The sequence below is a fragment of the Amblyomma mixtum genome, chromosome 3, assembly GCF_055824585.1.
Source record: "Amblyomma mixtum isolate Tamu chromosome 3, ASM5582458v1, whole genome shotgun sequence".
Lineage (NCBI taxonomy): Eukaryota > Metazoa > Arthropoda > Arachnida > Ixodida > Ixodidae > Amblyomma > Amblyomma mixtum.
The window spans coordinates 405,938,557-405,953,124 of NC_143014.1; the positions used below are offsets into that span (position 1 = coordinate 405,938,557).

Genomic DNA, 14,568 nt, shown 5'->3' on the forward strand with positions numbered 1-14,568 from the left:
GGTGTTGAGCGCGTGATTGCTTACGGCAGCCGCACGCTGTCTCGGTCCGAGGCCAATTACTCAACCACTGAAAAGGAGTGCCTAGCTGTTGTGTGGGCGATAACGAAGTTCCGGCCCTACTTGTATGGTCGCCCGTTTCGGGTCGTGAGTGACCACCACTCACTGTGTTGGCTCGCGAATCTTAAAGACCCCTCGGGCCGGCTAGCTCGTTGGAGCCTTCGCTTGCAAGAATTTGATGTAACAGTTGTCTACAAGTCGGGAAACAAACACAGCGATGCAGACTGCTTGTCCCGTGCTCCTATCCCGTCCATCTCTGACGACCTCGAAGATGACCCTCTCTTTATTGGTGCTCTGACCACGTCCGCCCTCGCTCAACAACAGAGGGACGACACGGAATTGCGGCCACTCATCGATTATCTTGAGGGTACCGCCTCGTTACCGCCTCGTCTATTCGTGCGTGGCTTGTCGTCGTTTTGCTTGCGAGATGGCGTCCTCTACAAAAGAAATTACGGCCCGACGGACTCCGGTTACCTGCTCGTGGTTCCAACGGCGCTCCACACTGACGTTTTGCAGGCATGCCACGACGAGCTTCCTTCCGGCCACCTCGGATTTTCTCGAACGATGGCACGAGTTCGTCACCGGTATTACTGGCCCAGGCTTTCTGCGGCTGTCAAGCGTTATGTACGCACTTGCCGAGAGTGTCACCGTCGGAAGAAACCACCTTTCATGCCGGCTGGCTTGCTCCAACCCATTGCTCCGCCGAGAATTCCTTTCCACCAAGTCGGCATGGACTTACTGGGCCCATTTCCCACGTCATCATTGGGTAACCGGTATATTGTGGTTGCCACCGACTACCTCACCCGGTATTGTGAGACGAAAGCTCTTCCCCGCGGCACTGCTGCTGAAATTGCTGACTTTTTCATCATCAGCATAGTCCTCCGCCATGGCGCCCCTTATGTCGTTTTAACTGACCGAGGCACAGCGTTCACGTCCACGCTTACTCAGGAAGTTATGCGGCTCAGTGGCACAAGTCATCGTAAGACCACAGCTTACCATCCTCAAACCAACGGCCTAACCGAGCGCCTCAATAAGACTATCGCTGATATGATTTCTATGTACGTCGATGATGACCATAAGAACTGGGACGAAATCCTTCCGTACGTCACGTTTGCCTACAATACTGCCCTTCAAGAGACGACGGGGTTCACCCCATTTCGTTTGATACACGGTCGTGAAGTTGTGACTATGTTGGACACGATGTTGTTGCCCGATATTGCACGCCCATCCGTTGCCGACGCTGATTCATTCGTTCGCCATGCAGAGGCTGCCCGCCGGCTGGCTCGGCAACGAACCTGCGTGCGGCAAGAAGTCGATGCTCACCGCTATAACCTCCGTCACCGCGAAGTCATTTTCCAGCCTGGCGATCAAGTGTGGGTTTGGAGCCCCATCCGTCTGCGCGGTCGCTCCGAGAAGCTTTTGCGCCGTTACTTCGGCCCCTACGAGGTCCTCCGCAAACTCAGCGACGTTACGTATGAAGTGCGCCCGCAAGGAAGTGTTCGTTCTTCCAGACGCCCGCCGACATCCGAAATTGTGCACGTCGCAAGACTCAAGCCATACCATGCCCGCTAGGACACCTCTCACCACGTACGGTGCCTGGGATTCTGTTAACACCCACACGTGGCTCCCCCTCACTTTCAGGCATCGAGTCGATGCCTTTCCAGAGGGGAGGGGCAATGCCGCACTTAGTTTAGCCATCACTCTACCGGCGCCCCCGTGCGGTCTGTCTTCGACCTTTGTCGCGCGCCGGACTTCGTCCTCTTCTGCTCGGTGCTAGTGCCTGCCGGCTGCGTTCTGCCCAGTGTGCTCGCCAGGTACTGTTCTGCCAGAGATAGAACGTCCTACCGGCGTCCGTGACAATATCTATGCCGCTGCATGCTGTTCAGCTTGCGTTTTTTTTCTAACGGGCGTTAAAAACGCCAACCTGCGTTAAATATTGATCGGCGGGGCGCTCAAGACGAATTATAAGACAAGTAAGAAAGCCGAAAACACAAAATGGGCCTCACTGGAGCATTCAGTGATCGTGTAAGAGGAACATGCAAAATTGCTCGATGGGATGGTGTGTGTGTGTGTGTGTGTGTGTGTGTGTGTGTGTGTGTGTGTGTGTGTGTGTGTGTGTGTGCGTGTGTGTTTGTGTGTGCGTGTGCGTGTGTGTCTCGTTTATTCAACCGTTCTTCTGAGACACACACACACAAGGAGGACAGCTCCTCGCCCGGAGGTTGCGTGCGCCCCCACGGTGCGTTTATAGGCGTGCTGAGGACTGGTGGCAGATTTCGGCTCGCATGGCGTTCGAACCCATGCTGATTGATGGCCTGTACCCACCGCAGTACCCACTGTGCCAATGCTGCTAATCGGCTACACAAGATGAAAAATGCAGCTTACACATACAGCGTTGATTTTGTGTGTTTACGCGTTAGCAGCATCGATCTTGGCGGACGCGCTGAAGAAGCGCGACTGCATAGACTTGCGGATAGATTGGAACTTAGACTTCCAAGCAGATCTCAACATAGAAGTGAATGAATTGGGTCGAGTGCGGTGGTCCAAAAAATTATTTTTTAGCATAGGAGATGACACAGCAATTTTCTCACATCCCTCTGGGTACCCGAACCGCAGCGTAAGGAAAATGGGAAAGGCAGGATGAAAGACGAGAGAGAGAAAGAGGTGCCGTAGTAGAGCGCTCCGGAGTAATTATGATCGCCTGCGGGTCTCTGGGCAATGTGCTACGACATCCCACAGCCCACGGCAACCTTTGCGTTTCACTTTCATTGAAAAGCGGCCGCCGAGGAAGGGTTCGAACCCGGGAGCTCTAGCTCAGCACTCGAGCGTCGTAACCACTGAGCCACCGTAGCTCATAAGAGCGAACGACAATGACCCATTTTAGTCATTCCAACCACCTCGCTTGCATTTTGTCGTCTTCAGGGCTCACCGCCTTATATTGGCACATCACGGCTACACGCTCGCAATTCGTGGCTCTCAAAAATACCAGCTCGGGAGGGCTTGAAATAGTGGCTTGTCAAAATTATATCACAACTGCTATGTGTACAATTACTCCCACATTATCCCTCAAATGGCAGAGGTCCAGATAAACATTTTATATCAATGCTCGCTGCATTACTGAAGATTGTGGAGTTCTCACAACACATAGTTTCAAAAAACCTTCAGCGGTTCTCACACTTACCGGAGAGATTTGAGCCGGTGGGGTACAAAGTTCCTGCGAAAGACATCGTCAGTGAACAGAATGGCCTCGCTGGAAGTCCCATACTCAAGAACAGTTCGACTACAAACTATGTCTTTAATTATGGCTTCGGGCAGCGCTGCCAAAGTGCGGTCTGGCGGTCCTCCCGTCTGTACCCTACGTCGTGCCGCTTGGCATGACAGCCAGAAAATTGTGGTTCTCTCCGTGTTTAACAGGTGGCACCACAACGCTTTTCAAATTGCGGCGCCCAAATTTCTTTCGTGTTCTATTCTATGAAGAACACTGTGCGTTTTCTGTATCTTGCGAAGTAGTTTATCACTCAGTTTATCTACTCGACTAGCGGTGCGCTCGCACCGAGGCAATGCTCTTGTACACCGCCAACTGCCTGACTGACCTGCAACCGTAATAAACTCGAGCGGTCTGTCCCTTAACGCTACTTCTTATGGAGGCAGGCACTGCCCGTGCTACTTCAACAGCTTAGCAACATTTATTCTGCGCCTGCTTCTGCAGACAAAGTACAATGGCGCCGTCGTTACCCAATTCCATGAGAGAAACCACAAATAGAGAAACCACTACAGTGTCCCTACACAATGCGAATAATGGCTGCAGTGAGGCGATTCCATGTTGGAGCTCAGTCAAAAACAGGAAGTGTGCTCAGACCACTACGCGCTTGCTGTAGCGTCTCTGCGCATCTTGTGACCGGCAATAATCACGTAAAGTCAATGTGATCTCGTGGGTACGCGATGAATAAGAGGCAACGAGAGGTTTTACTGTGGTTTTCATATGCAAGCTTTCACAGCAAAAAGGAGCGCAGAGATTAGCCTAGAGGCAAGCAGAACGCGCAACCCGGCCGCTGCTCGTTGTCGTCAGGCGTAGCGAGCGCAGCGACTCGCGGCTGCTTTCAGCTGGAATACCTACGCTTGGGATGTCGCCGAATCAATGCTAAAGAAACATGCTTAATGCCCAGTCTTGATGGGTAAGTCTGGTTCTAAACCGTATTCCTATAACGTGCACAAATGTTTAGCACTTCGCACCTTTACCTTTGAACTATCATTCAGGAGAAGACATAAGCAAGTGCAGCGTCCTCCATTTAAAGAGTGGCTCGACCGAGTCTACCAAATTTGAACAGCAGAAAAGCGTTGCTGTGTGCGTCACGAGTACGTTATGGCAAACGGCGCAGTACTCTCTACTTGAGCCAACGTACCAGATCCCAAGGTTCACCAGGTTGGTCGCGACGCCAGCTCAAAGCTTCGGGTTGACGATAGCTTGCATTGGCCCTTGGGACGTTACCCGCGCGGTGTCCTTGCTGCACGATAGGATGGAAATGAGACAGAGTCTATTTGACAAATGCAGCTAGCCGTAAATCACATCCCACTTCTGCCCTCCTGTTGCGAACTATCCAATTGAGAGCTGAAAGGTGCTACCATATGAAAGATTTTAATGGGTTCGTTTGCGCTGACAATGAAATTGCTTGGCGAGGCGACAGCAACAACCTTGCTCAGGGATCTTCGAGAAAGAAAAGCACCACGCCGGCGGACGAACTCAATTTAAAGACAGAATCGTATTTCGTGAACAATGGGTATGTAACAACGGGAGTCATCGTGAATAACGTGGAAAGAGAAACCGCTTTGATATAACTATTGAGCGAGTGCTCTAAACGGGAATTAAAGGTACAAAAGCTAAATGAGAGGAAAGAAGTGTTCATTTGGGCGCATAAATGTACGCAGATGTCTCCTCAGAGGCCAAGCACACCTGTGCGTGATGACCACCTCTACGGCGCCCTGACGCAGTAAGGAGTTCGTCGAAAACAGTAACAAAAGATTTATCTTGGTTAGGCGAAGTGTGACTCAGGTGAGTTAGCTATAGTAGTTCTGGATAGTTTCACATGAGGCTTCTCGACGGTTTCGCTTATTACGGAAAGTTTTCGTTGCAAAAAAAAAAATTGCGCAGTATACCCTTGCAGTACGATGAGCGCACAGCCCAGCCACTGCTCGTAGGTTTCTGACGCAGGCATCCCAATGCCTCGAGGGTAGCGCCAAAGTAACGCAAAAGGCCATTGATCACAATAGAGGGCCAGTCTGTTAAATCGGCTTAAATATCTTCCCATACTGAGAATAAATTCAGGGATTCGTACATTTGTTCTTGATGAGCCACTTTTGAGAAGATATAAAAATAGCTTGTTTTTTTTTTCACTCAATCAGTTAATCAACCGTATGCGCCGTATCTAACACTACACAAGTCTGTGGCGCGAGTATCCTTCGGGGACCACCTAAGTACCCCCTGCTTGAGTGAACGTACCAGCTCTGGGAATTCGATAGCCTGGGGGGAGCGCCGCATAGCCTCTTCATAAAAAGAAACGGGCAACATGGCCGGATTAGCCACGGCAGCGGAGTATTCATCCTCTGCTAAGACCTGAAAAAGATACAGACTATCAAGATCATTCGACAAAACCACGCTGTCGTGAACCTTTTCCCAGACCTTTCTACTCCCAACAACCAATTTCCCTTTCGCTGCAATATCACCCTTCCTCTTTAATACCGCAGGGCCTTCTCTGAGCCCTCTCAGCTTAAATGGTTTTCTCAAAGTACTTTAACCTTTCTTACCTCCTCCTCCTCCTCTAAGTACCGTCATTCTCTTCCCTGCTACTGTTATTCACAGCAGTGTGAAATTTTCTTAGAACTTCTGGGTACCCATTCAATTTTCTATAAAACTGAATAAGGCGCATTACCTATACCATTTTGCCGGCATGAGAGCGGAAGTAAGAAGAGGTTTTGCCATAAGATAGAAATAGTTAGAGAACGGTACTAGCACGCGGCGATAACGATGACGACGCCGTGAACAAGAGACGACCGGACTGAAGTGGCACTAAAACTAACCTTTCAATAAGCTGATTATCGCCCACAAGGACTAAAAAAATCGTGCCCGGCGGCGATAGCAACCAGCGGGTCGGTGTTCGTCCAAGAACACAATGACAACATCCTCCACCGTACTAAATTGAAAGAGAGCAATAAATGCTCGAAATAAAGGGCACAGTAGAACGGCAGTAATTTCGAAGACCGTAGAAACAGGAAAGCATAAGTGTGTTTTTCTAGAGCATTCTGATCTGTTCTTGCATATGTAATCCTCATAGCCCAAGTGCCACCGAGGATAAACAAGGCGCAGTAGTAGAGGTACATGAAAAAAGCAAAATTACCCCTCTTGTAAGCAGGCCCCATCTTAAGAGTGTGCGGCGAACGAGAATAAATGGTTTGGTTTGGTCTCTCGGGGTTTTGCGTTTCAAAGCAACTCAGGCTATGAGGGACGCCGTAGATAAGAGCTACGTAAATTTCGACCACCTGGGGTTCTTAACGTGCACTGACATCGCAGAGTACACGGGCCTCTAGAATTTCGCCTCCATCGAAATTCGACCTCCGCGGCCGCGATCGAACCCGCGTCTTTCGGGTCAGCAGCCAAGCGCCATAACCACTGCGCCACCGTGGGACATCATGTGACCAGCGCTAATCACGTAACTGAATGTGATCTAGTGCGTGTGCGATGAGTACGAGGCGACGAGCGCCTTCTTTGCGATTTTATTATGAAGCTTTCACTGTAAAAAGGAAGACATAGAATAGCCTAGTGGCCCGAAGAAAGCGCCACCCGGCCGCTGCCGTTGTCTTCACGCGCAGGGAGCCCTTACGCGTCGCGGGTGCTGGCAGCTGGAACCTAAGCATTCAATGGCGCCGAAACAATATGAAAGAACGATATTCAATACCAAATCTCGGATGGTAAGCATGCCTGAAACGTATTCCCATACAGAGCTCAAAGGGTTGTCTTCGAAGTGTTCTCTTCTCCAGTGACGCAACACCGCATTGCGTTAAGCGCTACCTTGGCTTCCTTGACGTGCATAAGCTGGATAGTGTTATTGTAATGTGAATTGCACCGCGCTGCTCCTAAGCCTGGTTGTCATCTTAGCTCTTTTGCTCTGTATCGACATGCGTGGCAAGCGTATCGGAAATTGTCATGCGAAAGCGTTGCTTTCGGCCGGTGTTCTATCGATCGCACGCAGTTGTCTCCAATATTGTGTGTAACACACTACAAAATAGACGCTCTCAGTATAGTAGTAAACCCCTCACTCAAGTGCGCGATGAGCACTTCTAGGGCGCCGAGACGATCTAAGTTAGAAGAAAAAAAATACCAAACGTTTTATCTTGGTTAGGCCAAATGCCAAAAAGGTGCGCTAGCCCTAGTTGTTCTGGATAGTGTAAAACCTGAGACTTCTCAGCGGTTGGGTTTCTTAATGAGCTTTGATTGCAAAATAGATCGCGTAGGACATCGTTGCAGCAGGCCGAGCGCACAGCCCAGCCACTGCTCGTAGGCTTCTGGCGAAGGTATTCCGGCGCCCCCAGGGGGCTGGCGAACAAAAATACAAGCTTGTGGTAGAGCCAAAACAAGGCGGAAAGCTGATGATACCGACCGTTAGTTATTAACGGCGGCTTAAATACCTTACCATACTGAGAACAAAATTCGGGGCTTCGGAACTTTCTTCTTGACGAGTCACTTAAGAGAAGACATAACAAAGATCGAGTTCTTCTATTCAAACAGCTGCCTAACCGAAGGCGCTGGGTCTAGATATTACAAAAGGATTCAAGTCTATGCCGCGAGTATCTTTCGGAAAGCGCCTAAGTACCTCCAGCTACAGTGAACGTACCTGCTCATGCAAACATGCAGGCTGGTTGGCGCGCCGGCGAGCACCTTCAGGAAATGAAGGGCACACCGTATCCCGGGTAGCCACCACCGAAGGATATCTCCCCTCCACTAAGGCCTGAAAAAGAGATTATCAGCGTCATTCGACAAAAACACTTTGTCGTATATTTCATACCTGACCTCTCTTCCTTCCAACAACCCATTTCCCTTTCGCTGCAACCTCACCCTAGCCATTTCAAGTCGGGAGGCATTTTCGGGCGCTTTGAGCTTAAGTGGTGTGCCCTTGGTGTCATGCTGTTTCCTGCCATTGTCTTTTACAGAAACGTGGCATTGTGTGAGGTCTCTGAGGTATCCATTCATTTTTCATAAAAGTGAATAAGGCACGTAACCACTATCTTATTCGCCGCGGGAGGGGAAAAGAGGTAGAGATGATGTCGCAAGATTGAAAGAGAGAAAGGTATTTTCTTAAGGTGATGACGACGCCGTGGACAAGAGACAACGGGACTGAAGAGGCACTAAAACTAGCTCGTGAATTGCCTGATTTTTGCCTACAAAGACGGTGGATGTCCTTTGTTCGGGATAAGGCTAAAAGAATAATAACGCAAAAAGAAAGGAAGAGATTTTGCTGCCCCGGCATCCGCCATCGTCTCTAGGAGCACCTGAGCAGGAGCAGGGGAAAAGACAGGGAGAAAGGCGAAGGTACTAGTAGGTGTGGTGCCCCCGTTAATTGTCTCAGCTGCACTGGCCACTAAAGGGGGAGGGGGGGAGAGGGCTGGGCTGCTCACCTTTCGCATAGATCCGCGCGAGAGCGTCTTTTTCGCAAAAGCGCTGAATGCTACAGGTGGGGTCATATTCGGCAACAGACGGTCGTGGCAGCTTCAGTCTCCACTGCTGTCGCGGCGCACCTGTGGTGACCGAACAGAAAACTGTTCGGTCGACGCGCTTGGCTGGGCGGTCTCCTTTGATAGGCATGTGCTGCTTCGTTCTTGAGTTGTACCCGACTTATATACCACATGGATTCATTTCAGCGGTGGAACATGGCGCCCTCTGAACCACGGCATTCGTTTGAAAGAAGTGCGAGTCTAGTTCAGGAAAACTGCACCTGCTCCATGGTTAGTGCTGAAATAGTGCAGCTGCAGCCGCCATGGAAGCAGATGTTGGTTTGCGGGTTGTGATAAACGGCGGAGACTCAAGTAACTTTCACTCGTCGACAAGCTAGAACGCTGCTCGAGTTCTCCAAAGAAACGGATCGAGGCTGGTTCATGGCAACATGTTATTGTGATGTGCGGTTTGCACATTTCTTCATGAGATACGAGAGGTTGGCTGCCGCTGATGTAGGCTGTAAACAGCTGGCTCCAATTCATTGGCATCGCAAAGGCTAGCGACGACCAGGCCTGCACTCGACCATCCGTTTTGGCAGCAGACAGTGCCAAACTGCGCTCAAAGTGCCGGAACTAGCGGTACACACCCGCCGCACCGCCGCTGCCGCAGAACTTTGCCGAACTGGTGCATTGAGTGCAGGCGAATCGAGCGCTCTCCAACTTCCCCTCCACAGCGCTAGCCGGAACAACGAACAACCGGCAGCACGAAGCGAAAGCCTGTCTCTTCCCTTTCCTGTCGCTTTAGCAATGCCAAAGCTGTCCTCGAAAAATAATACGACGCCCAGAATGCGTTTCGTAGCGTCAGGTGAAAAAAATTGGCAGTGGCTTAGCACTTCTATGCCTGGATATACGTAGCGTCAAGTGATCCGGTGTTTCGGCCGCACGTTTCGCCTTGGCTGCTCGACGGCAAACTGCCAGGCGACAACCTCGGGATCGGAAGAATTTACATTTTCCAGTCTTCTGCGCCGTTTGGCAGCGGCTCGACTCTCGTTAGCTTACCAGAGCTTACATGTTGAGCGCGACCGTCATTTCTCCGCGCACCCTCCTCGCGCATGCGCAGTAGCGCGCGGCGCAACTGTCGTAAACACGAGGTCACGCGTCGGAGAGGAGCGCACGCCGGCGGCGCCGGCAGCGAGGAGCTCGCACCGGCGGACCTGCGCCTCTCGTGACGTCACGCGGTTCTCGCGCTGCGCATAACAGGCGGCGCACACTCGCGCAACTCGGCTCTGACCCGCGTAGTGTGGCTTTACTAGCTTTACGCTACAAAACAATCCAGCAAAGCAATATGGCGGAAATCTGCTTGGAAGTTCGACACACACTACATAGGGCAAAATCGAGGGAAACGTGCGAACATCGTAGAGGTATCGTTCCCTCTCGTGAACACCTCCTGATTGTAAATGTTTAGCAGCGCCACACTCGTTATTTTTTTGAACTGTGATTATTTTGTACACGTGCATGTGTGTAGATGGCGCTACTTACTAAATTTATCTACATTTATCGCATGTCGCTGCGTTATTGCTATTATTGTTTGTATTCTGTGGACTTTGTTCTTGGCAATTGTTACAAGTTGATTAAAGGAATGAGAGACCGACATTTTAAGAGTATATTTGCCAGAAAAAAAGAAGCCGCGGAACGTTTCAAGAGCTTGTGTCCTTCATGAGGAGAACAAAAAAGGTAGCTAAAATCAACTAGACATTGCGCATTCCCCAAAAGCCTTAGAGTAAAGGCGATGCTTAGCCGCGTAGAGCGAAGTATTAAGTTTCTTCACGCAAAATCTCAAAACTGCCACGCGCTGGTTACCTGAACAATTTTGCATTCCGTTTTTAACTATTTCGAAAAAACGCTAATTTTGATCAGGAATAATTTTAAACTAAACAAGGCAGACGGATGAAATTTTCAGAATGGAAGGGCGATTAGACGATCTCAAACTGTACAAAAAGGCGCCGCAATGCAATACATATCCCAAAAGTTATTGCAGATTACATTGTTCTGTTTTCTATGCTTTTCAAACATGTGTGGCTAATAAACTAATACATACACGTACTTCTAAATGCTTAACTATGTTGATTAGCATCCAATCTCAAAGTATCTCGAAAGATATTTCTCTAGGTGCAAGAGGTTTTTCACAATTTTGCATTTCCTGAGACAAGTTGAGCTCAACTGCCAGTTTTCATCTTTGCGTTTTCTTTTACAGTTGAAACAAATTTGCAGCTACCGTTAAACAAAATGCATCTTTTGAAAGCAGAGAAAAGTAGCTTTTTGGAGATATCTGAACCATATTTATGAAGCGAACGAGCGAGGTACAGTCGACGTACAAATATCACCAAAAATGGTTCCCGCTCACCGTCAGTGGGACCGCCACCTTAAAGGAGCTCTGAAATGGCGCTCTAATAAAATGGCGGTATGCATGGGATGCTAAAGCACGCCGCGTTAGGAATATTGTCCAGCAAGATTTTTTTTTAATGCACTTTGTGGAAGCTCAGTTATCTGTAGTCAGAATTTGAATTTCAGCTTGTTCGCGCCTTTCCCTCTACTTTTCTCACTTTTTTGCACGCCGCCTAGTGGTGCGGAGCTTCCCGATCCGCCGGAGCTATGCGGCTTATTGGCCGCGGCCATGGTAGCTGCCTAAGGTCTGAAAGAATGTAACCAATAGCCACCTATCAACTTGTATACGCAGGTGTGGGTGACGGAGTAGGATGCGAGCATGAAAGCTTCGCCGGGAAGGGCTCGCCAAATTAAGAGGGAAGGTGTTTCAGAGCCTTTCAACTGCCCCCTCCCCCACTGCCGCTGCATCTGATCGGCGGGTCTACGTGTCAGTTGCATATGTCACTTACTCATCACGTGGCCGGCTGGCCTATTTTCACTGTTCTCTCATTGTTTTACGTCATCTGTGTTCAAATTTTGGCGCCATTAGGCGATGAGAGATCAGCTATGAAAATTAAGACACGTGCGCAGAATAGATGCCACAAGTATTTCGCTCAACGATGCGGGAAGATACGCATCCGGGAGATGGCTCTAATAGCTGTTCGATATATCTAACCTACGCTCCGTACGTAGACGCCATCCACAGACCCTCTGAATTTTAAATGGGAGTAGTGGGGAAGAAAGAAGGTTTTCCAACACCTCCTACATAAGAAACAAACAGAGTAAGACCACGAAACTAGGAAAATAAGTTATGACACAAATTTAGAGCAAATAATGCGTCGGTAAACTTGATCCGGCTTTCACTGCGAAATGAGTGACTTCCCTCCACTTTTCCTCTCGACATGAAAGCTTCATTTCATTTTTCCAAAGAATAATTCAGAGGTACTCTAGATTTGCCCTGCATGGAGATATTATATCTATAAGTATCGTGTGCTGAGGTTGTCCACGCGACTTCGCACCTGCTGCTAACCACAAAAGGCCATCATGCAAATTTAGCTTGTCCAGTTATAGCCTTTATTCGTAGAGTGTCGGTCTGTGAGTGGGAGCTCAATACTCCACTTTAGCAGCGGTCAAGGAGCACTGAATTCGTCCTCCCTTACCCTTGAGACAAGCGGATTCAGTACATGCCGATGCGATGTGTCATCCCTTGACATCCACAAAAAAACTACATTTTATACTTTACTTACTGCAAATATTTTCAGCCTTTCCCACTCGAGGAGCCGGCTGTAATAACGCTGCCGTTCTTTTGGTCGCGACGAGACTCTGAAAATACGGCGTCACAGAAGGCACATAACCAGGGCAGCCAGGGGTGATTTCTGCATAGAAACCACAAAAAGTGCTCTTTGCAGCGCCAAAAAGCGAAACCTTACGCACATTTAAGCGGCGATTTTTTTGCACCAAAAATTAAGTGCTTATGTGCAAAGTGATGGAAATTCAAATTTTCTTTGGATTAACTTATGGAGTTCTGACGACATTCTGGCTGCCTTTTTTTTTTCGCGGCAGTGAATATTTTTGAAGTGTGCTCTATACTCTCCCAAGTCCTAATGAATTCTGGTCGAGAGGACAGCGACATGTTGGATAAAGATTGTTGCCCAGGTCTGGGTTTTCTTGACATTCCCAAACTGTGTGAAATAGTGTGCCAGGTGCTCCACAGAAGGGGCAGAATGAATTGCGTATGTCTTGATACCATTAGCTCATAAAGTAGGGATTGGACAGTTTGCAGCCGCCGGATGATGTGTTCTTCAAATTTGCTACGGCTTTTGTGAGCTAGAAAATATTTCCTTGTAACAATCTTATCGTAATCTTTAGTTTCAGCGTAGCTTAGTAAGGGTGAGGCATCGTTAATGGTGTCAGAGAGAGGCTGTGTGCCAGATGCTTGGAGGAGGGCAGCTCGAGCAGCTGTGTTGGCCACCCCATTGGCCGTCGTTGAGAGGTGCCCTAGTGTCCAGACCATCAGGACATTCTGGGGATTGGACGTTTCGAAAATGTTCCAACATGGAATGCCCACGCAGCCCCTAATATAACTAAGTACCGCTACGTGTGAGTCGGACATAATCGTTTCCTTGCTATTCTTGGATATCGTTAGTGCGATAGCTGCTTCTTCAGCCGATGTGGTATCCTATACATACTATTTCTCACCGGAACAAGCTGCCAATTGGAGCTGCGAGTGCTCATCGTGATGTATTTTTATGGCTATCAATGATTGGTGATTTAACTGTTCTTTCAAATATTAGTTGAACAAATGTACTGCTGCTTCTTCGGTTGTATATTATTTGTTTAATTTATCTCTATACATTGCTTCTTTGTCAACCCTCACTCCCCCTTTGTTCTTTCTCTCATGTGATTTTATTCAACTGCTGGTCACTTTAACGTTGTACCCACTCCCCTGCTATAAAGCTTCGGAGCTGCAGGGTGTACTGAAAATAAATAATAGAATAAACTGCATGCTTGCCGTGCAAAAGCTCAAAGGATAAACTTCTGAGTAAGAGACTAAAAGGTGCACGAACCCCAGCATAGCAGCACATGAAATGCGCTCACTGAGTGCCCTTTCAATCGTCCGCAGAAAACATGGCAGAGATAGGCAAGTTGTCTACTAGCGCTGCTTCATGGAACCCCCGAGAGAGAGCCCATGTAGCTGTCGCTCCTTTTAAAAAGCAGAAGAGCCTTAGTCATGCCGCCAAACTTCAGTTTGGTTTCCTGATCATCCCAGCAGTGCAGCCTGCATAGAGATCCAGCAGCCTATAAGCTGGAATTTTTAATAAGTTGCCGTAATTGTCAAGCAGTCATGTCTGAATACATTGCTGAGTAAAGACTAAGATGAAAAAGAATGCCAATTTCATTGAAGTGGAAAGTTTCCATACGTTCACTATTCACTGGCTTGTAACCGTACACAGGAAATGTACCAGGTGTTTCAGGGAACACATTAAAAATTAAAAAAGGCTTTTTGGAGAAAAAAAATGGCATTTGAGGCACAGTATTACTAGTGTTGGCAAACCAAGAAAACTGGTCAACTGTCTTCAGTAGTAAGCTGGTTAACGCATTTTTAACTTTTTACTTGTAGAGTTAGGCACCTAGCTGCAAATAGAGATTTGTACCCGGTCGCTAGTAATAGCCATATCAGTTCTTAGCATTTCGAAAGCTACCCTTGGCGCTCTGGCTTGACAAAGTTTGGCTTTTTCCACTAGCCACGTGGACTGGAGGGGTTACTTGACATGCACAAAAAAACTAGTTATTTTATACTTTACTTACTGCAATTTCAGCCTTTCGCGCTCGAGCTGCTGTCTGTAATAACGCTGCCTTTCTTGTGGTCCCGACGAGACTGAAAAT

General features: G+C 48.5%; 1 protein-coding gene across 1 annotated transcript in view; it reads right to left on the reverse strand.

Annotated features, from left to right (window-relative positions):
- LOC149357487 (uncharacterized) overlaps positions 1-14,568 on the reverse strand; it is a 115,020-nt gene extending 100,452 nt beyond the window's left edge. The window contains exons 1-6 of the mRNA XM_089584747.1: positions 14,491-14,568; positions 12,429-12,504; positions 7,941-8,054; positions 5,552-5,665; positions 4,458-4,559; positions 3,236-3,268 (exon numbers count right to left, since the gene is read on the reverse strand). Coding sequence (XP_089440873.1) covers positions 3,236-3,268; positions 4,458-4,559; positions 5,552-5,620 — 204 coding nt within the window. The 5' untranslated portion in view covers positions 5,621-5,665; positions 7,941-8,054; positions 12,429-12,504; positions 14,491-14,568. The remainder of the gene's footprint in view (positions 1-3,235; positions 3,269-4,457; positions 4,560-5,551; positions 5,666-7,940; positions 8,055-12,428; positions 12,505-14,490) is intronic.